Below are 20,691 nucleotides of genomic sequence, written 5' to 3' on the forward strand. Positions count from 1 at the left end.
ATTTGGACTTGAGTTTTGTGCATGGTGATAGATATGGATCTATTTTCATTCTTCTACAGATTGACATCCAGTTTTGCCAGCACAATTTGTTAAAGATGCTCTCTTTTTTCCATTGTATACTTTTAGCTCTTTTATCGAAAATCAGGTGTTCATAGGTTTGTGGGTTAAAGTCAGGGTCTTCTATTCGATTCCATTGATTGACTTCTCTGTTTTTATGCCAATACCAAGCTGTTTTCAATACTGTAGCTCTGTAATAGAGTTTGAAGTCAGGGATGGTAATGCCTCCAGACGATCCTTTATTGTATAAGATTGTTTTGGCTATCCTGGGTTTTTTGTTTTTCCATATAAAGTTGATTATTGTCTTCTCCAGATCTGTGAAGAATTTTGATGGGATTTTGATGGGGATTGCATTGAATCTATAGATTGCTTTTGGTAGAATTGCCATTTTTACTATGTTGAACCTCCCAATCCAAGAGCAAGGGAGGTCCTTCCATTTTCTGGTGTCCTCTTCAATTTCTTTCTTCAAAGACTTAAAGTTCTTGTCAAATAGATCTTTCACTTCCTTGGTCAGAGTTACCCCAAGATATTTTATGCTATTTGTGGCTATCGTGAAAGGTGATGCTTCTCTGATTTCCCTCTCTGCTTCCTTATCCTTAGTGTATAGGAAGGCCACTGATTTTTTGGAGTTGATCTTGTATCCTGCCACATTACTAAAGGTGTTTATCAGCTGTAGGAGTTCTTTGTTAGAGTTTTTGGGGTCGCTTATGTATACTATCATATCGTCTGCAAATAACGAAAGCTTAACTTCTTCCTTTCCAATACGAATCTCCTTGATCCCCTTATGTTGTCTTATTGCTATTGCTAGAACTTCAAGCACTATATTGAAGAGGTATGGAGAGAGTGGACATCCTTGTCGTGTTCCTGATTTTAGTGGGATAGCTTTGAGTTTTTCTCCGTTTAATTTAATGTTAGCTGTCGGCTTGCTGTAAATAGCTTTTATTATATTTAGGTATGACCCTTGTATCCCTAATCTCTCCAAGACTTTTATCATAAAGGGGTGTTGAATTTTGTCGAATGCTTTTTCAGCATCTAATGAAATGATCATATGGTTTTTTTCTTTCAGTTTATTTATATGGTGGATTACATTGATAGATTTTCGTATGTTGAACCAGCCCTGCATCTCTGGGATGAAGCCTACTTGATCATAATGGATAATTTTTCTAATGTGTTCTTGGATTCTGTTTGCCAGTATTTTATTGAGAATTTTTGCGTCGATATTCATGAGTGAGATAGGCCTGTAATTCTCTTTCTTGGTTGGGTCTTTATGTGGTTTTGGTATCAGGGTAACTGTAGCTTCATAAAAGGAATTTGGCAATGACTCTTCTGTTTCTATATTGTGAAATACATTAAGGAGTATAGGTATTAGTTCTTCTTGGAAGTTCTGGTAGAATTCTGCATTGAAACCATCTGGTCCTGGGCTTTTTTTCGAAGGGAGATTTTTGATAACCATTTCTAATTCTTCGCGAGTAACCGGTCTATTTAGATCATTCACCTGGTCTTGGTTTAGCTTTGGTATATGGTACTTATTTAAAAAAATGTCCATTTCTTTTGTATTTTCCAGTTTTGTAGCATACAGGCTTTTGTATGATCTAATGATTCTCTGAATTTCCTCTGTGTCTGTGGTTATGTCCCCCTTTTCATTTCTGATCTTATTTATTTGCGTGTTCCCTCTCTGTCATTTAATTAGTTTGGATAGGGGTTTGTCGATCCTGTTGATTTTCTCCAAGAACCAACTTTTTGTTTCATTGATTCTTTGGACTGTTTTCTGTGTTTCTATTTTGTTGATTTCCGCCCTCAGTTTTATTATTTCCAGTCTTCTACTTCGCCTGGGCGCGTCTGCTTCTTTTTTTTCTAGAGCTTTCAGGTGTGTTGTTAAGTCCCCAATGTATGCATTCTCCGTTTTCTTTAAGTGGGCACTTAGTGCTATGAACTTTCCTCTTAGCACTGCTTTCATCCTGTCCCATAGGTTTGAGTATGTTGTCTCTTTATTTTCATTAAATTCAAGAAAGACTTTAATTTCTTAATTTCTTCCTTGACCCAGGTGTGGTTCAGTAGTTGACTGTTCAGTTTCCATGAGTTTGTCAGCTTTCTGTGGGTAGTATTGTTGATGCCTTCTAACTTTAATCCGTGGTGATCAGATAAGACACAGGTGGACACTGATATTTTTTTGTATCTGTGGAGGATTCCTTTGTTTCCGAGTATGTGGTCAATTTTCGAGAAGGTTCCATAAGCTGCAGAGAAGAAGGTATATTCTTTCCTATTTGGGTGGAATGTTCTATAGATGTCTGTTAAGTCCATTTGCTTCATTACCTCCAGTAATTCTCTTAATTCTCTATTAGGTTTCTGTCTGATTGACCTGTCCCTTGGAGAGAGAGGTGTGTTGAAGTCTCCTACTACTAGTGTGTGTGGTTTGATGTCTGCCTTGAGTTCTAGTAATATTTCTTTTACATAAGTAGGTGCTTTTATATTAGGGGCATAGATATTCAGGATTGAGACGTCATCCTGATGAGTTGTTCCTGTTATGAGTATGAAGTGTCCATCTCGATCTCTTCTGATTGATTTTAGTTTGAAGTCAGTTTTGTTAGAAATTAGTATGGCCACACCTGCTTTTTTCTTAGGACCGTTTGCGTGAAACATCTTTTCCCAACCCTTTCCTCTGAGTAGATGTCTGTCTTTGTGATTGAGATGTGTTTCTTGCAAACAGCAGACTGTTGGATCCTGTTTTCGTATCCAATCTCTTAGCCTGTGCCTTTTTATAGGTGAATTGAGCCCATTAATATTAAGTGATATTAATGACCAGTGGTTGTTTACGCCGGATATTCTTATTGTTTTTGGAAGTAGAATTTGTGGGTCTCCCTTCTTTGAGATGTGCCTGTGAAGGGTCGCTAGATGCCTGAGTTATTATAGGCAGTGTTGGCAATGTTGGATTCCTTGGGTTGCGATTTTCCTTCTATTACTCTCTGTAGGGCTGGATTTGTGGCTACGTATTGTTTAAATTTGTTTTTATCCTGGAATGTCTTGTTTTCTCCATTGATAGTGAATGATAGCTTGGCTGGGTATAGTAGTTTGGGTTTGCATCCATGGTCTCTTAGCTTCTGCAGTACCTCTATTCAGGACCTTCTGGCTTTCATGGTTTCCATAGGGAAGTCAGGTGTAAGTCTGATCGGTTTGCCTTTATAAGTTACTTGCCCTTTTTCCTTTGCAGCTCTTAATATTCTTTCTTTAACCTTTATATTTTGTGTTTTGATTATTATATGGCAAGGAGATGTTTTTCTTTGATCCAGTCTGTTTGGTGCTCTGTATGCTTCTTGAATATTTAAATGAATATCTTTCTTTATGTTGGGAAAGTTTTCTTCCATAATTTTGTTAAAAATATTTTCTGGGCCTTTGAGCTGTGACTCTTCTCCTTCTTCTATTCCTGTTATTCTTAGGTTTGGTCTTTTTATTGTGTCCCATATTTCCTGAATGTTTTGTGTTGAGAATTTGTTGGCTTTGCTGTTTTCTTTGATCTGTGCATTTATTTTCTCTATGGTGTCTTCAGAATCTGAGATTCTTTCTTCTATCTCTTGTATTCTATTGATTATGCTTGCTTCTGTAGACTCTGCTCGTTGACCTAGATTTTCCATAACCAGCTGGTCCTCAGTTTGTGTTTTCTTCCTTGCCTTCATTTCAGTTTTTAATTCTTGAACTGTTTCCATTACCTGTTTGATCGTTTTTTTCTTGGTTTCCCAGGGTATCATGTACATATTTACTCATTTCTTCAAACTTTTTGTTATACTTCTCATCCATTTCTATAAGGGCGTTTTTTACATGTTGTTTAAGGGACTCTATTGCGTTCATAAAGTCAATTTTTTCCACTTCTTCTGTGTTAGGGTGTTCAAATATTTCTGTTGTAAGATCATTGGGTTCTGGTGTTTTCATGTTGTTTTTCAGATTATTGGGTGAATTCTTGCCTTGGCACCTGCCCATCTCTTTTTATTGATCCTATCTAATGGGTCTTTTAAAACCGGATCAGGTTTCCCTGCTGGCCAAGGGTTCTGCTTACCAAATGCCCTCGCTCTGTTTCCTGGTTCCTGCTGCAGGCCAAGAACCCTGTCACCCCTCCGAAGGGTCTTCAGGATCAGGACCAGGCTCCCCGTTTGCCAGTGACCTCACCAACAAAAGGCCTACCTCTTTGATTTAATTGTAGTGGGGCGATCTGCTCTCATTATTGCGCGCCCATCCCCGCCGCTTGCGTCTGCCTCCGCTTCACACCGGTCCCCGCTGCTTGTGTCTGCCACCGCACCGGTCCCCCAAAGCCTATTCCTGATTGCAGCGCCTCTCCACCGCGACTGCACGCCGCGCCTCTCTGCTGTGACTCGAGAAACTGTCTTAAAGGGCTAAAGCATTAGAAAGGTTGAGAACCACTGGACCAGAGGAACTGGTGGGAAGTGAGGAGCACATCTAATTGGGATTCACAGATGAAGCCCTTCAATTATATATGTCACCTTGAACAAGCTTCATCACTTCATGGAGCCTCCATTTCTTATCTCTGAAACTAGTGGTGGCATCACACTTTCTAGTTCCTGGTGGAAAAGAAAACACCAGTGGGGCAGACTATTATGAGCTCTGAAATATATGTGGCCTTAGTGGAAGAGATGATTGTGATTGGCCTTCATGTAAGTTCCTTGTGGTACATCCAAGTATTTAAACTGTAGGGTACAGCAAGGCTGCTGTATCTTGAAGGCCACTCTGAGTCTGTGTGCTCCTCTGCAAATAGGGCTTGTACAGTTCTGTCTGGTGCTCAGCAGTTATGTTAGTGTTGCACCCAGCCTGCAAATAAAGCTGTAGTTAATGGAATGATGGGTTTCAGAAGAGAAAGGAAACGCATTAGTCAAGAGTCTTGTTGGAACTCTCTAGTACTCCACCAATGGAAAGCATTTAGTAGATCTTACAAGATGATTCATAAGTTCGGGGATTGTCCCCTGCCCCCTGGAAACATCAGTATTTGAAGTTAGAGACTCTTACTTGGAAAGATTCGAGGAATCTGTTTCCTGCCATGTTCTTATTAACTGTTAAAGAGGCTCTGACCAGCATAGGCCATCCTCCTGCCTCAGAGATTCTTGAAATGTTTATTTAGGTATCATGATCTGTCCTAGAAGGTAGGGTGAGAATGTCAGACAATGTCTTCAACATCATATATATGTAGATATATAGATATAAACAAAATGATAAAGTTTCATTTTCCTAGCTCCTTGGTGTGTTGCATAGCTTCTGTGAAATGCTCTCAACGTGATTTGGAGAGTGATCATGTGACAGTTAAATGAGCAGTAGCGGTGAGCCATGTATGTATCTCTGGGACTGTAGCAGAGTAAACCTTTATCCAGGGGTGCTATTCTTCCCTAAAGAAGGCCGAGTGTAAGTAACTTGTCCACTGATGATAGTTCCAGTGACTCTGGATTTTCTTTACTTGCAGAAGGTCAGAAACATGGCCCTAGAAGATGTCGTGATCTTGAACGTGGACACTAACACCCTGGAAACCCCTTTTGATGACCTCCAGAGCCTCCCAAATGATGTGGTGGGTAACGTGTGTGAGTTCAGTCTCCTGAGTGCTTTGCTGTGAAGTGGGGAGACAGTGTGGTACAGGGCCTAGTATGCTGCAGGGTAATGGTGGTAGACACTGTTCAAAGATGCTACCAAAAAGGTCCTTACAACATAGATTTCCTGAAGATGGCAAATTGCAAGATGCCTTCTGAGTGAAATGAAATAAGTGGCTGTTAAGGAAGAAAAGTAACTTGGGTTAATTATTTTCTCTCTCTGACCTCAGTTTCTGACTTTGAAAAAGAATTGCAAGGAAGGTGCTTAGGGCTCTTATGGCCGTTGTGGAAACAGCCATCTGACCCTTGACTACATGCTTACATGTTGCCAATGTTCCACAGATGGTACACACATTAAAATAACAAGTTTCATGTAAGTAGGGGGACATTTATATCCTCCAGGTCTTAATATTCTCAGCATAGGCAAGTGGGGCTCCTCGGTATGCTGGCCACAGTGGCAGTTTCCAGCTTTCGGCCTTCAGCTCATTCAGGATTGCAGAGTTGGGTGCGGTGGCCACAGAGCTACTTAATGCAGAGGAAGTCATAGATAGGATTCTGTAATGTTACCTGAGCTTTAGAGCCTCACAGGTGAAAACCCTGTCCTGCTCAATGTTTCTGCATTTGGCACAGGCTGTTCTTGTTGTGGTGGGCTGCGGACTGCTTCCCACCGCTCAGCTCCCAGCCACCGGCTAGCTTTACTCAAAATAATTACACGGAAACTGTATTCTTTTAAATACTGCTTGGCCCATTAGCTCTAGCCTCTTACTGGCTAATTCTCATATCGTAATTAACCCATTTCTAATAATCTGTGTAGCACCACAAGGTGGTAGCTTACCAGGAAGATTTTAACCTGCATCCATCTCGGAGAAGAGAGCTATGGTGACTGTCTGACTTGGCTTCTTTCTCCCAGCATTCTGTTCTGTCTACTCTGTCTACCTAATTTTCTGTCTTATTAAAGGGCCAAGGCAGTTTCTTTATTAACCAATAGACAGATGACCCTCCTCCATCATATTCTCAGTGTATCAGTGTGTCCACAGTTGACCTGACAGTATCTTTTACCAGAGCTCCTGAAAGAAACCTCTTTTTAAGCGTTTTCCCAGTCCACATCTTCCTAGACATAACCTAATCCAGGCCCTTATTTCCAGTCCTGAGGATAGGGGCTGAGAATGTAGCTCAGTTGGTAAAGAGCTTGCTGACTATAAGCAGAGCCCTGGGTTCAATACCCAGCACCACATAAACTAGAAGTGGTGAAATATGCCTGTAATCCCAGGAGGGTAGGGAGGATCAGAAGCTCAAGACATCCTCAACTACATAGTGGGTTTGAAGCTAGCCTAGACTACATAAGACCATATGGTTAAGGGAGAGGATTAATGATTTTTTAAAATATTTTAATTATAAGAGGGAGATCTGGTATGCACAGTTTAAGGGGAAAATAGTGATGGGCAAGACTATCATGCAAGGGGTACCTTTTGAGCAAAAGAACTACAGAAATATATAACAGACCTGTTATACACCAATCTGCCCTTGTGTGAAGGGGATGATGCCCAGTGAGATATGCAAGATGAGAGCTCAAGTGGGCCTGGCCGTCTTCAGGCTCTGAGCATCAAGAGCAAGTCATTGTGGCACTCTCTGGGGACAATCACTTGTACCCTCGGGAGGCCAAGACTTAGTCCTGTCTAACTCAGCTCTTCAAAATATGTTTTTCTTCTCTTCCAAACAAAGTGAGAAAAGCAGGCAGCAGGTGACAGTCACAGGGAAAGGAGAGGAGCAGGGTGCGGGTGACAGTCAGAGGGAAAGGAGAGGAGCAGGGTGCGGGTGACAGTCAGAGGGAAAGGAGAGGAGCAGGGTGCGGGTGACAGTCACAGGGAAAGGAGAGGAGCAGGGTGCGGGTGACAGTCACAGGGAAAGGAGAGGAGCAGGGTGCGGGTGACAGTCACAGGGAAAGGAGAGGAGCAGGGTGCAGGTGACAATCACAGGGAAAGGAGAGGAGCAGGGTGCGGGTGACAGTCACAGGGAAAGGAGAGGAGCAGGCAGCAGGTGACAGTCACAGGGAAAGGAGAGGAGCAGGGTGCGGGTGACAGTCACAGGGAAAGGAGAGGAGCAGGCAGCAGGTGACAGTCACAGGGAAAGGAGAGGAGCAGGGTGCGGGTGACAATCACAGGGAAAGGAGAGGAGCAGGGTGCGGGTGACAGTCACAGGGAAAGGAGAGGAGCAGGGTGCGGGTGACAGTCACAGGGAAAGGAGAGGAGCAGGCAGCAGGTGACAGTCACAGGGAAAGGAGAGGAGCAGGGTGCGGGTGACAGTCACAGGGAAAGGAGAGGAGCAGGGTGCGGGTGACAGTCACAGGGAAAGGAGAGGAGCAGGGTGCGGGTGACAATCACAGGGAAAGGAGAGGAGCAGGGTGCGGGTGACAGTCACAGGGAAAGGAGAGGAGCAGGGTGCGGGTGACAGTCACAGGGAAAGGAGAGGAGCAGGGTGCGGGTGACAGTCACAGGGAAAGGAGAGGAGCAGGGTGCGGGTGACAATCACAGGGAAAGGAGAGGAGCAGGCAGCAGGTGACAGTCACAGGGAAAGGAGAGGAGCAGGCAGCAGGTGACAGTCACAGGGAAAGGAGAGGAGCAGGCAGCAGGTGACAATCACAGGGAAAGGAGAGGAGCAGGGTGCGGGTGACAGTCAGAGGGAAAGGAGAGGAGCAGGGTGCGGGTGACAGTCACAGGGAAAGGAGAGGAGCAGGGTGCGGGTGACAGTCACAGGGAAAGGAGAGGAGCAGGGTGCGGGTGACAATCACAGGGAAAGGAGAGGAGCAGGGTGCGGGTGACAGTCACAGGGAAAGGAGAGGAGCAGGGTGCGGGTGACAGTCACAGGGAAAGGAGAGGAGCAGGGTGCGGGTGACAATCACAGGGAAAGGAGAGGAGCAGGCAGCAGGTGACAGTCACAGGGAAAGGAGAGGAGCAGGCAGCAGGTGACAATCACAGGGAAAGGAGAGGAGCAGGGTGCGGGTGACAGTCAGAGGGAAAGGAGAGGAGCAGGGTGCGGGTGACAGTCAGAGGGAAAGGAGAGGAGCAGGGTGCAGGTGACAGTCACAGGGAAAGGAGAGGAGCAGGGTGCGGGTGACAGTCACAGGGAAAGGAGAGGAGCAGGGTGCGGGTGACAGTCACAGGGAAAGGAGAGGAGCAGGGTGCGGGTGACAGTCACAGGGAAAGGAGAGGAGCAGGGTGCGGGTGACAGTCAGAGGGAAAGGAGAGGAGCAGGGTGCGGGTGACAGTCACAGGGAAAGGAGAGGAGCAGGGTGCGGGTGACAGTCACAGGGAAAGGAGAGGAGCAGGGTGCGGGTGACAGTCAGAGGGAAAGGAGAGGAGCAGGGTGCGGGTGACAGTCACAGGGAAAGGAGAGGAGCAGGGTGCGGGTGACAGTCAGAGGGAAAGGAGAGGAGCAGGGTGCGGGTGACAGTCACAGGGAAAGGAGAGGAGCAGGGTGCGGGTGACAGTCACAGGGAAAGGAGAGGAGCAGGGTGCGGGTGACAGTCAGAGGGAAAGGAGAGGAGCAGGGTGCAGGTGACAGTCACAGGGAAAGGATTCATCACACTGAACACAATTTTAAAAGTAATGTGAGTCTTTGCTTATGTGTGCATAAATTTCATTAAACAGTTTTAAACAAGCCTGTTTCTAAAGCCTTCAAAGGATCGACCTGACTTCCCAGAAATTTAGCTTCCTGAAAATAGGGGAAAATTTTAATCTCATGTCAAAATGAACTTTTACCCTACTTAAGAAAGAACAACAAGATCCAGCCTTCAACAACGTAACACCAGTGTCAGCATAACTTACTTGTCTATTTAGTCATTCATCTACTTTTAGTTTTTTAATAATTTTTTTGAGATCATAAAATATATATATCATTCCTCCCCTCTCCTTTTCTCCCTCCATCCCCTTTTATATATCTGCCCTGTTTTAATTCAAATTTGTTTTTCTTCCATTGGGGTGTGTGTTGTGTACACTAAATTTATAACACATCCTGCTTGTTCTGTATACTGTTTCTTGTATGGAATTTTTCAGGACTGGCCATTTGGTATTGAGAGTCAGTGTGTTCTGGCTAGAGGAAGACTATTTCTCTCTCTCTCTCAGCATTCCTTAGTTGCCTGTAATTCTTTGTCTAGATTTAAGACCTTATGAGGTTTCTCCCTTCCAATTAAGCATATCTTATTGGTGTCATTTTTATTCAAGTCATGTTTAGGCAGCCATGTTGGTGAGGCTTCGTGGGTGTAGCTTCTCTGATATTTCTAGGAGACATAGTCTCACAGCAAACTCTCTTGTCCTCTGGCTCTACAATCTTCATACGCTGTCTTCTGTGATGGACCCTAAGTCTCGGGAGTTGTGTTGTAGATGTATCAATTGGAACTGGGCTCCATAACTCCACAGTTTGATTGGTTATAGTTTTCTATAAGGTCTCTGTGTGTTACAAAGACTCTTTGATGAGGGATGAGAACTACAGTTGTCTGTTGGTATAAGTATAAATATTTATAGTGAGATTAGAGAGTATACTGTGTTAGGAAAGTGGCAGTTGTAGGTTCTCTACCATTCATGACTTCATTAGCCACAGGCACCTGACTGGGTTACTTATATTTTCTAATACAGTGTCTTGCTACACAGCCAGGCAGATCTTGAATTCTGGCAGTACAGTCATGCACCAGCAAGCAAACTGTTTTAAAAGTACAAGATACATTGAGAATCAGAAATGCCCTTGTAACAAGAAGAAAATTAGTATAAACATAAAAGGTAAATAAGCTTCAAGGCATAACCATAAAAATTCATGTAAAGTAGATGGGAGCAAAGGTGAGACATTAACAAAACCTTATTGACCACCCCATATCTCAGTCTCAAGAGAGCTAACGTATGTGCAATTGGAGTCCTTGAAAGGGGGGAAGACAGAAATACTTTATAGTCAGTTTTCAGAAGTTTTGATGGAAGTGAAAAACCTAAGAGCTCTGAGAAGTTCAGTGAGTGTGGGGGTTTGTATGAAACATCCCTCGTAAATCTCGGCATTTGAATCCTTAGTCCCTAGTGGACGGCTCTTTGAGAGGATTAGGTGTGGCCTTGCTGGAGGAAGTATGTCATTCGGGACAGGTTTTAAAACTCTCTGTGCCTCCTGCTTGTGGATCAAGATGTGGACTCTCAGCTGCTGTCACCATTCCTCTACTCCTCCACCAATGACTTCTAGTTCTCCAGAACGTATGCCCGTTTATAACAGCAACAAGTGTCACTAAGACACTAAGCCTGGTACAAACACTAGACTGAACAGTAAGTACCCACACAGTGGTACATCATGATGACCTCTCAGATCCAGTGATAAGAGACAACTTTAAGTTATCTACAAGAGAGGGGGAAAGTTTATAAGAAAAAGAAGTCATTCCAGCAGGCTTCTTGTCAGGAACTGTGTCAGCCAGAACATAGTGGGATATTTTTTTAAGTTATGAAAGACAAGTTTTCAATCTAAGCACTCTATCTACCAAAAATGTGTTTTCAAAGATAAAAGCAAACTTTTTAAAACATTTTTTTACAGATTAAGAAAAAAGTAAAAGAAATACTTGTCAGCAGATCTGAGCTATGTCAAAAGAAGCTCTTGGGTTGGAGCAGAGAGTGGGTAGTAACATAATGGAGCATCTATGACAAAAGCGTGAAGACAGCCAGAAACAGTAAATGCATAGGTTAATGTAAAATCTTCTCATTTTTAATTTTTATGAATATAACCAAGTACTCAAGTAAAAATAATAACAATATATTATGTATTGTTGTATAAACAGAAGTAAAATATATATATGACAGCGGGTTCACAAAGCATAGCATGCTTCATTGGTTTTTCTGTTCTATAGAAATGTTGAAATGTCTGTAATGTTGTTGACTGTGGACAGTATCAAATCGGTGGCGCACGCCTTTAATCCCAGCACTCGGGAGGCGGAGGCAGGCAGATCTCTGTGAGTTCGAGACCAGCCTGGTCTACAGAGCTAGTTCCAGGACAGGCTCCAAAGCCACAGAGAAACCCTGTCTCGAAAAACCAAAAAAAAAAAAATCAAATCAAAGATAGATAAATATTGTTGACTCAGAAACCACCAGAGGAGAAAGAAGACAGGGCCATACAGCTAGCCAAGCAGTGCTGAGTGTTCCGAGTGTTTTCCAGGAGGAGTAAAAGAAGCACATACAGCCAGGTGGCGGCAGTGCACACCTTTTTAGTCCCAGCACTCAGGAGGCAGAGGCAGGCAGATAGATCTCTGAGTTTGGAGTCTAGCCTGGTTCCAGGATCTACAGAGTGAGTTCCAGGACAGCCAGGGCTACACAGAGAAACCCTGTCTTGAAGAACCAAAAAAAGAAGGAGGAAGAAGAGGAAAGAAAAAAAAGCAGTAATACACACAAAACAAACAAAAGCAAAACAACATGCCTGGGTCCATGGAGTTGGGTGTGTGGGCAAGTCCTCTAAGCATGAGTATATGAAATATACTCCAGATTGGAGGCACATTACACATCCAGATACCCCAATAAGTAGTTAATTACTTCTGTATACTACCTATAAAAATTTCGCTGTATGTATGTGGTATGTATATTTTTTTTTTGTATGTGCATGCACATGGAGGCCGGTTGAGTATCTTTTCTCAGTGACTTTTTTTTAAAGATCTTTTTAAATGTGTGTGAGTGTTTACCTGTATGTATGTCTATATAATTGTGTGCTACAGTTCTCAAAGAGGCCATATTGGATCCCCTGGAACTAGAGTTATGGACAGTTGTAAGTTACTATGTGAGTGCTAGGAATCAAATCCAGATCCTCTGGAAGAGCAGCCAGTGCTTTTAACTGCTGAACCCTCTCTCTAGCCCTCACCTAATTTTTTTGAGACAGGGCTGTCACTGAACCTGAAGCTCACTAAGTGAGCTAGACCAGCTGGCTAGTGAGCTCCAGAGAGTCACTGGTCTCTGCCACAGTTCCTGGACTGCAGTTACAGATGTCTGTTGTCATATGTGACTTTACTTTAATCATGCTTGCTTATGGAGCCATTTCCCCAGCCACTTGAATTTCTCTTTACATATACAGGTTAAGATTAAAGAGTGAAAGAATGGGGCTGGAAGAGATAGTGTGGCAGCTGAGAGAGCTTGAGAGAGCCCGCAGCCCAGTCATGAAGGCCAGAGTTTGGATCTTGGTGGTATTATTTCATTTGTATTTTAAACATAAAGCTTGCCTGAAGATCTGAGAGTAAAACAGCCACACTGGTCATCCATACAGACCAGGCAGCGGTGGCACACACCTTTAATCGCAGTAGCCACACTGGTTAGCCATAAGGCCGGGAGGTGGTGCATGTCTTTGATCCCAGCACTATAATCCAGAGAGGAATATAAGATGGGAGGAGGCAGGATCGCCATTTCGGTCTGAGGTAGAGATAAGAGTCAGTGACTGGTTGCTTTGCTTTTCTGATCTCCAGGTTGAACTCCGATGTCTGTCTCTGAGTTTTTATTGTTTTGCTACAGATCACAGCATCATCACCCACACCAGGTGTCTCACTAACACCTGTAACTTCAGCTCCAAGGGACCCAGTGCCCTCTTCCGGCTTCTGTGGGTACCCCTACACTTAAATGTATATATACATCCAGACAGACATGCCACATCAATAAAATAAAAAATCCTTAAGTAGCCAGGCGGTGGTGGCTCATGCCTTTAATCCCAGCACTTGGGGGGCAGAGGCAGGCGGATCTCTGTGAGTACAAGGCCAGCCTGGTCTACAAGAGCTAGTTCCAGGACTACAAAGAACCAAAGCTACAGAGAAACCCTGTTTCGAAAAACCAAAAAAAAAAAAAGAAAAAAATCTTTAAGTAAAAAATTAAAAACATATACCATGTAGTCACTAATCAAAAGAGCGTTGCTGAAAAGAGACCAGTCTTCCATACAGAGGAAAGTAAAAGACTATCTAATGTTGTAATAGGAGCAGCGGGGCTATTTCCCGCCACCCAGCTAGCTTTACCCCCGAAATAATTACACAGAAACTGTATTCTTTTAAACACCGCTTGACCCATTATATCTAGCCTTTTCTCAGCTAACTCTCGCACCTGGACTAACCCATTTCTAATAATGTGTGTAGCCCACGAGGTGGCTTACCAGAGGAAGTGAGCTCAGAGACGCCATGCTCCTCTCTCCCGGGCAGACGCACGATGAAACAAGCCGCCAGGTCAGACATGCTAAATCTTTCCCAGTAAGACCGATGCTACACAATTTATTAGAGATGGGTTGATCGGGATATCAAAATTAGCCAGTAAGGGCTAGAGCTAATGGGCCAAACAATGTTTAAAAAAATACATGTCCGTGTAATTATTTCGGGGCATAAGATAGCAGGCGGCCAGGATGCTGGGGACGCAGCCCCGCTGCCCCTATTACTACAATCTAACAATGCTCTTCTTTCTAGAAGGTTGTTTTTGAGCGATTTCCTTCTAAAAAATAGTTTGCCCAAAGGTAAATAAGGTAAATGTTACATGAAAGCAAAGGGAGAGCTATTGAGGGGAGAAAGGGACCCAGCTAGGCCATCAGTAAAAAGGATAAAAACAGTACATGAAAATGTCATCATGAAACTGATGTGCTATATACAAACCTAAATTAATTAAAAATAGGGTTTGTAAAGAAAACTATAGTAAGCTTCATGGAGAAACACCCAGGCTTCAGGTTTAGTTTAACATCACAGTGATTTTATGTGATTGTCATGTGACCCAATGTAATGTGATGGAAAAGATTCTTCATATCTGGTGCTCTTTCCAAAATGTATTCTAATTTTGAAAAAAAATATATACATATTCAAGTTTTGGAACATTCTACAAGATACCTGTTAAGCATGTGCCGGTCCCATAAAAGACAAAGGTTGCGAAGCAGTCTTTGTTCAGCAGAGACAGAAGCTTGGCAGTGAAGTGCAGGGTAGAACCTAAGATGGAAAGGCACAGTGGGGCTGAGAGTGCAGCTGGAGCGTGCACCAGCACTGGGCTCCTACTCTGGATGAACTCCAGTGCCAGTATGGGAAATCTCGGGGAGCTGGTGACACAGACATGGTGCTTGTACTATTTCCACAACTTCGTGTAATCTGCAGAAGTCCAAAATAAATGCTTACTTTTTAAAAAAAGAAACAAAATTAAGTAATTAGGGCTATATTAATGCCTATAATTTTAGCAATTTAGATAAAATGCACAAATCCCTTCAAATACATAAATCCAGAAATTGACTCAAGAAGAAAGGATGTAAATGTTACTATTCTGTTTAAAAACAAGTTGTATTTGTGATTAAAACTTTTGAAGACAAATATAATTATACATAAAGTTTTTCAAAGCATTGAGGTAAAAGAAATAACTCCCAATTTTATTTCATGAAGTCAGCATTACCCAAAGATTAAAACAAAACAAAAAAAAATTTATCAATGAAACTATAGACTGACATGCCTTATAAATAAAAATGTGAAATTATGAACAAAATATTAACAAATTGAATCTAATAAAAGATAAAACACAGTGATCAAGTCAATACAGATTGGAAATCAGTTTGAGTAATTTACCCAGTCAAAAAGCTAGAAGAGAAAACGAGACTAAGAGGGCTGCAAAAGCACATGTATTTTAAGAACCATTCAGGACCCATTCATGTAAAAGCTCTTAAAAACTGGGAAACCTCATGGCAAGAGGACCATCCAGGAAGGACTACTCACATCATGCCTGGTGGGAAAGATGGAGATTCAAACCAGATAATTAGGACAATAAACAAAAGAAGGCAAGGGGAGGAGGGAGAGAATTTCTGAAGATTGGGAAAGTAAGTAGAGCCTGAAGGGATGATTCATTTGGCAAAGTGCCCAGTGTCCAAGTGTGAGGACCTGAGTTTGATCTCCAGCACCCATGTTAAAATCCCATGGACCAGTGAGTGCATCTTAACCCCAAGGCTCAGGGAGGGCTAGGGCCAGGCGCATTGGAGCACATTGGCTGGCCAGTCTAGTTAAATGAGCCCCAGATTCAATAAGAGACCATGGCTTAAAAGAAATAATATCCAGAGTAATTAAGGAAGACATTGAGTATAAAGCCTACACATAGAAACAATGAAGTAAGTAAACTTGTTGTTACTCAAACAACATGATCCTGTATATGGAAAATATTAAGGAGCATCAAAAATGGATTTAGCAAGAACACAAGAAAATATCAATATACAAAATTCAAATATATTCTTATATACTTGAAATGAGCAATTGAAAATGAGATTTTTAAAATAGCATGCAAAATACAAAATATATTTAACAACAATAAAAAATGTATGCTGCAAGCTAAAGAACATTTGAGAAAATTTTTTTTTGAAAGACCTAAGTAAATGAAGAGATATTCCATGTTTTGGATTGAAGGACTCAATATTTTTATGCAATATTTTTAAGATGTTAATTCGCCTAAATTGATCTATAGATTCAATATAATCCCAACCCAAATTCCAGATGGCTTTTTTTTGAAAACTTGACAAGCTAATTCTAAAACGTATATATGTGAATATGCTAAAGAACTAGACTAGCCAAGACAGTATTGAAAAAGAAAGCTAAAGCTGTAAGACTTTTATTACCTGACTTTGAGACTTAGAACAAAATGACATAACAAAGACAGTGTAGATGAACACCTCATAGACTCAGGAAGAACTCAGAATGAGACCTTCCCATGAACAGGGGCTTGGTCTTGTCTGGATTCTCTTTCCCCAAAATAAATGTGCTGAATCAACTGGATGTCATTGTGGAGAAAAGGAACCTTGACTCTCACCTCATGTAATTGGTAGCACAAAACAGATTAAGCATCGAAACAGAGGTGAGACTACAAAAGAAGTAGAAGAAAACATGAGAGAATCTAAATGAATGTGAGGTGAGCAAAGATTTCTTAGCTAAGTTACAAAAGGCAAGCATCATAAAAGAAAAAATCATGAAGTAGATCTCAATATGGTAAATACTTACCTCCTGTAAACACAGGCATGTCATAAAGAGACAAATTTAAGGCATAGAAAATATTCTCAGTGGTTCTATCTTTAAAGGAAGGAGGATTTGCTCAAACAGCAATTGCTGCCAAACCTAACAACCTAAGTTTGTCCAGAGATCTGCATGGTGGAAAGAGAAAACTGGTTCCTGCAAATTGTCCTCTAACCTCATCCATCCATTGCGACACATGTACAACCCCTCTGCTCCAACACGCATATAAAATAAATAATGTAATTTAAAATTCTAAAAAAAAGGACGCGTTCCAAAATATGTAAAGAAACACTAAGACTCAGTAATATGAGAGCACAATAATTTAAGTATGCAAAAGACTTAAGAAGAGCATCAGAAAGATATTCACGTAGCCAACAAGCACATGAAATGATATTTAGCATCATTAGGTGGAGGGTACAAATTAATGCCACTGTGATGGATGATTAGGTACCATTTGTATACTAAAATAAAAAGTTATAACCCTTTTTCTGTCTGGCCAAACACACTGCTAAGTATCTATCAGAGCAAATGAAAACTTGTATACATGCATACAAATGAGTGGATACTTTCAGCAGCTTTGTTTATAATCACCCAATTTTCAAGAAGATCCCCATGTCCTTCATCAGACAAACATATAACCAAGTATATATGTTCATAAACTGGAACCCTACTCAGTAATCAAAAGAAACTACTGATTTTTCCAACAAAATAGATATCACCCATACTTCATAATTAGTGCAAGGATCTACTAGTAAGACATTCTGATATAGACACAGGTAGAGGTGGACATCAGATTGTCTATATGAATATATAGGAATTCTATAGAAAATATGAAGGGGATGGAGTGCTGCATCTTGATTTTTATGGTGGACATGTGAATATTTGTGTCTTTAAAAACTATAAATCTAGGAGCTGGGACCTAGCTCAGTTGGTAAAGTACTTGTCACTCAAGCATGAGAACCTGAGTGCAGCCCTTAGAACTTACTTTAAAAGCTCACACTTGGAAGCCCAGCAATGGAGAGATGTGGAAGAAAGGGTCTCTGAGGCTCACTACCCAGCCAGTATAGCCTGATGAGCAAGCCCCAGGTCCCAGAGAGATGCTATTAGAAAACAAGGTGGTCCAGAGGTAGTAGTAGAGGTGGACATTTGTGAATTCTGGGGGCCAGCCAGAGCTACTCAGTGAGACTCTGCCTCATTAAACACACATAATCACACAACAACAAAAAAGACTTCTGAGGAACAACACTGAGGTTGATGGCTGTCTTAGACTCAAAGTGCATGTACACACACATGCACACAAATTCTAGAACTATTCACTGAAAGTGATGAGCTGTAACATGTATATCACACCTCAGTAAGGCTAACTTTAAGGACTGACACCACAAGTATATTTTTAATTATTTTTTAGGTTTAATTTTATTTGTATGGGTATTGCATCAAACACATGCAGTGCCTTCAAAGGCCAGTAAAAGGCGTTGAATACCCTAGAACTGCAGTTACACACAGGTGTGAACCACCATGTGGATGTTAGGAACCAAACATAGGTCCTCTCCAAGAAAAGCCAGTGCTCTTAACCACTGAGCCATCTTCCCAGGCCTGGCACCAGAAGTATTATCTGAGGACTTGCCTGGAACTGTTATTACAGCTCATGGGTATAGGAAATGGCATAGCCACTTAGAAAATCAGTTAATGGTTTTCTAGGAAGTTAACACAGATCTACTACAATACCAGGAGGCTCCATTCCTAAGTGCTCATCTAAGAGAAGGAAAAGCAAGCATTCAGTGGGCTTTTTAATGAGTGTGAATGACAGAGCTGCTCCTAGCACACAGTAACTGACTGCAGCCTAAATGTGGGGTTTACATAAAGTGTTGTAGCCTTTATTTCTTTATCACCAAATCACAGACTTACTCAGTATTCATAAAACATGTGAATGACTCTTGAATGTCAGTGTGAGAGAAAAGAAACCATAGTCAAGAAGATAAGCATTATTTCATTCATGAATATTGGACAAGAGAGAGCAATGGCCTAGAGAAGGCGGCCTGGGTAGAAATCCTCCTGGGTCTCTGGTTGTGTGAGGAAGGAGCCTGTCCCTGATCTTGGTGAGGTGCATAAACTGTCAAGACTCATCAGACTACCCTTCCAAAATGCACACATTCTCTTATTCTGAGTTTTGACTTGGTACAGTTAAAGAAAAGAGGTTTTAGAAAGTAATTTAGAAAGGGTTCCAGTACTGAGCTTTGGACCAGCTGAGTCCTTGTGGTTTATGAAATTGAGCAAAGGATACCTATGATTTCTATAGCTGCTGTGACCATTTACTTGAATTGATAAATGTGGCTCTTTTACCCTTCTATATAATAAAGGGAGCAGAGGGCGGCATGGTTAATGCCTCCTACTTTGCTAGTTTCTATGAAACCAGCAGTATGCTCCTGTTTCATTGAAAATATTGCTTCGGTTCCTGGCTGTAAACTTGAGTGGTGAAATAGAACAAGAATATTCCATTCTTACTGATCTAAAATCAGCTTACAGGCTTCATGTTCATCTCAAGCCTTCTTAGAGTCTCTTAATACCATGTTCCTCCAAAAGCCACAATTCCCCAGTCCCTGGAGATGTGCTGAGAGCTCCATTCTGTGGATGATACCAGCCATGCACATGCAACAACACCTTGTATCACAGTAGTGAAGGATTAGAGCCTCCTCCAGATCTGATCCCTAGGCTATGTTTGCGTGTATTAGTACTGTCTTTCGGATTGTTTACTGATTTGGCAGCAGGTATTTAGGTAGCACCAACTGTGGTCCAGGTTTTACGATGAAGATGCCACTCTTCTCCATGAGGTCACAGGCTAGTTGGTGTGAGCTAGTGGATAGCTGGATGGCTCGTTTTATCCCTACTTCTCCAGTTACAGCCTACTCTCATGTTGTCAGTGATGACGTACTCCAACACACAAGTACCACTCCCTGATTCATAGGCCTATGATGGTGTCTCATTTTTCTATGTGTGAAGTTAAAAGGCCACATAGAACTCTTTTGAGTCCAGTCTGCTGACCTCTCCTGCCTCATCTCTTGTCACCCTCCTACCCCCCTTCATTTTATACCAGCAGTTTGCCTCTGTCCATGGGAGCCCCAGGCATGTCTAGTCAAATAAATCTGTGGCCACTTTAGGAATGGACATTTTCATCCTTTATTTGTTCAGCCAAAGGTTTTTGGATGTATACTCAGTGTGTTGGGGACACCGGTACCTAAAAACAAATAAGAAGTGGTCACCATCCTGCCAGCAAAAGGTGAGGTTAACTGGAAGATGGGACTGAGTGCTGGAGCTATCCATGTGCAAGATAAGATGGGGAAGGGCATCACAGTCTAACACAGCCAGAAGAGATGTGCGAGAAGGACCAAAGGTGAGACCAAGAAGTAGAGGAAGGACCAGAGTAGGTGTGGTCAAAAGCACAAATTTGGACTTCAAATGGGGGCAGTGGGAAATGAGCTTAAAAAAAAGCCAGTGGTTTGCCATGTTCCACGCTATGATGTATCCCATTGGTAAGGGAATCCTACTTTTCACTGTTTCTCAACTTACCAAAATCTGGCCAAAGCTTCCCTCTGTCCCACATCAACAAATATATGACTTGAGTGTGGGGGATAGTTGCATGAATGGTGTCACCTCTGACCAGCATACACTCCTTCAACCCTTCTGATTTTAAGGAATTGTCTTTGTTCTACACTGGGCGGCTGCCCACCACCAGTGGTCATTCCATTTGTACATTCCAAGCAGGAAGCAAAGGAGCATCATGACCTAACGCACGTTGGCCAGAGTGTGTGTGTGTATGATTTGTAGACAATCGAGGACTTTATGGGCTTCATTAAAGACGCCGGGGCAGGAGCACTGTGGGACATCAGAAGAGCCCTCAGCAGTAAACCACAACTCCGAGCTTTGGAATGCCGTAAATGTTTAAGAGACTTCCTTCCTTTCATTACTGAATTTTACTTCACTTTTATACCAGTAAAGAGTTGTGCTTTATTGGTTGAAATTTCTTGATTCCGCTTTCCCCAGGTCTGTTTAAAGCTACATTTTATCTTT

At 42.1% G+C, this 20,691-nt stretch overlaps 1 protein-coding gene across 16 annotated transcripts in view; it reads left to right on the forward strand.

Annotated features, from left to right (window-relative positions):
* Positions 1-20,691, forward strand: part of Dennd1a (DENN domain containing 1A) — a 545,127-nt gene that overhangs the window by 368,399 nt on the left and 156,037 nt on the right. For 15 of the 16 annotated variants that reach the window (XM_075986076.1, XM_075986082.1, XM_075986085.1 and 12 more), the window contains one exon: positions 5,516-5,617. The exons of the other annotated variant lie outside the window; for it this stretch is intronic. In XM_075986076.1, coding sequence (XP_075842191.1) covers positions 5,516-5,617 — 102 coding nt within the window. The remainder of the gene's footprint in view (positions 1-5,515; positions 5,618-20,691) is intronic. 16 annotated transcript variants of the gene reach the window in all.

This window comes from Microtus pennsylvanicus, chromosome 9 (assembly GCF_037038515.1).
Source record: "Microtus pennsylvanicus isolate mMicPen1 chromosome 9, mMicPen1.hap1, whole genome shotgun sequence".
Taxonomy (NCBI): domain Eukaryota; kingdom Metazoa; phylum Chordata; class Mammalia; order Rodentia; family Cricetidae; genus Microtus; species Microtus pennsylvanicus.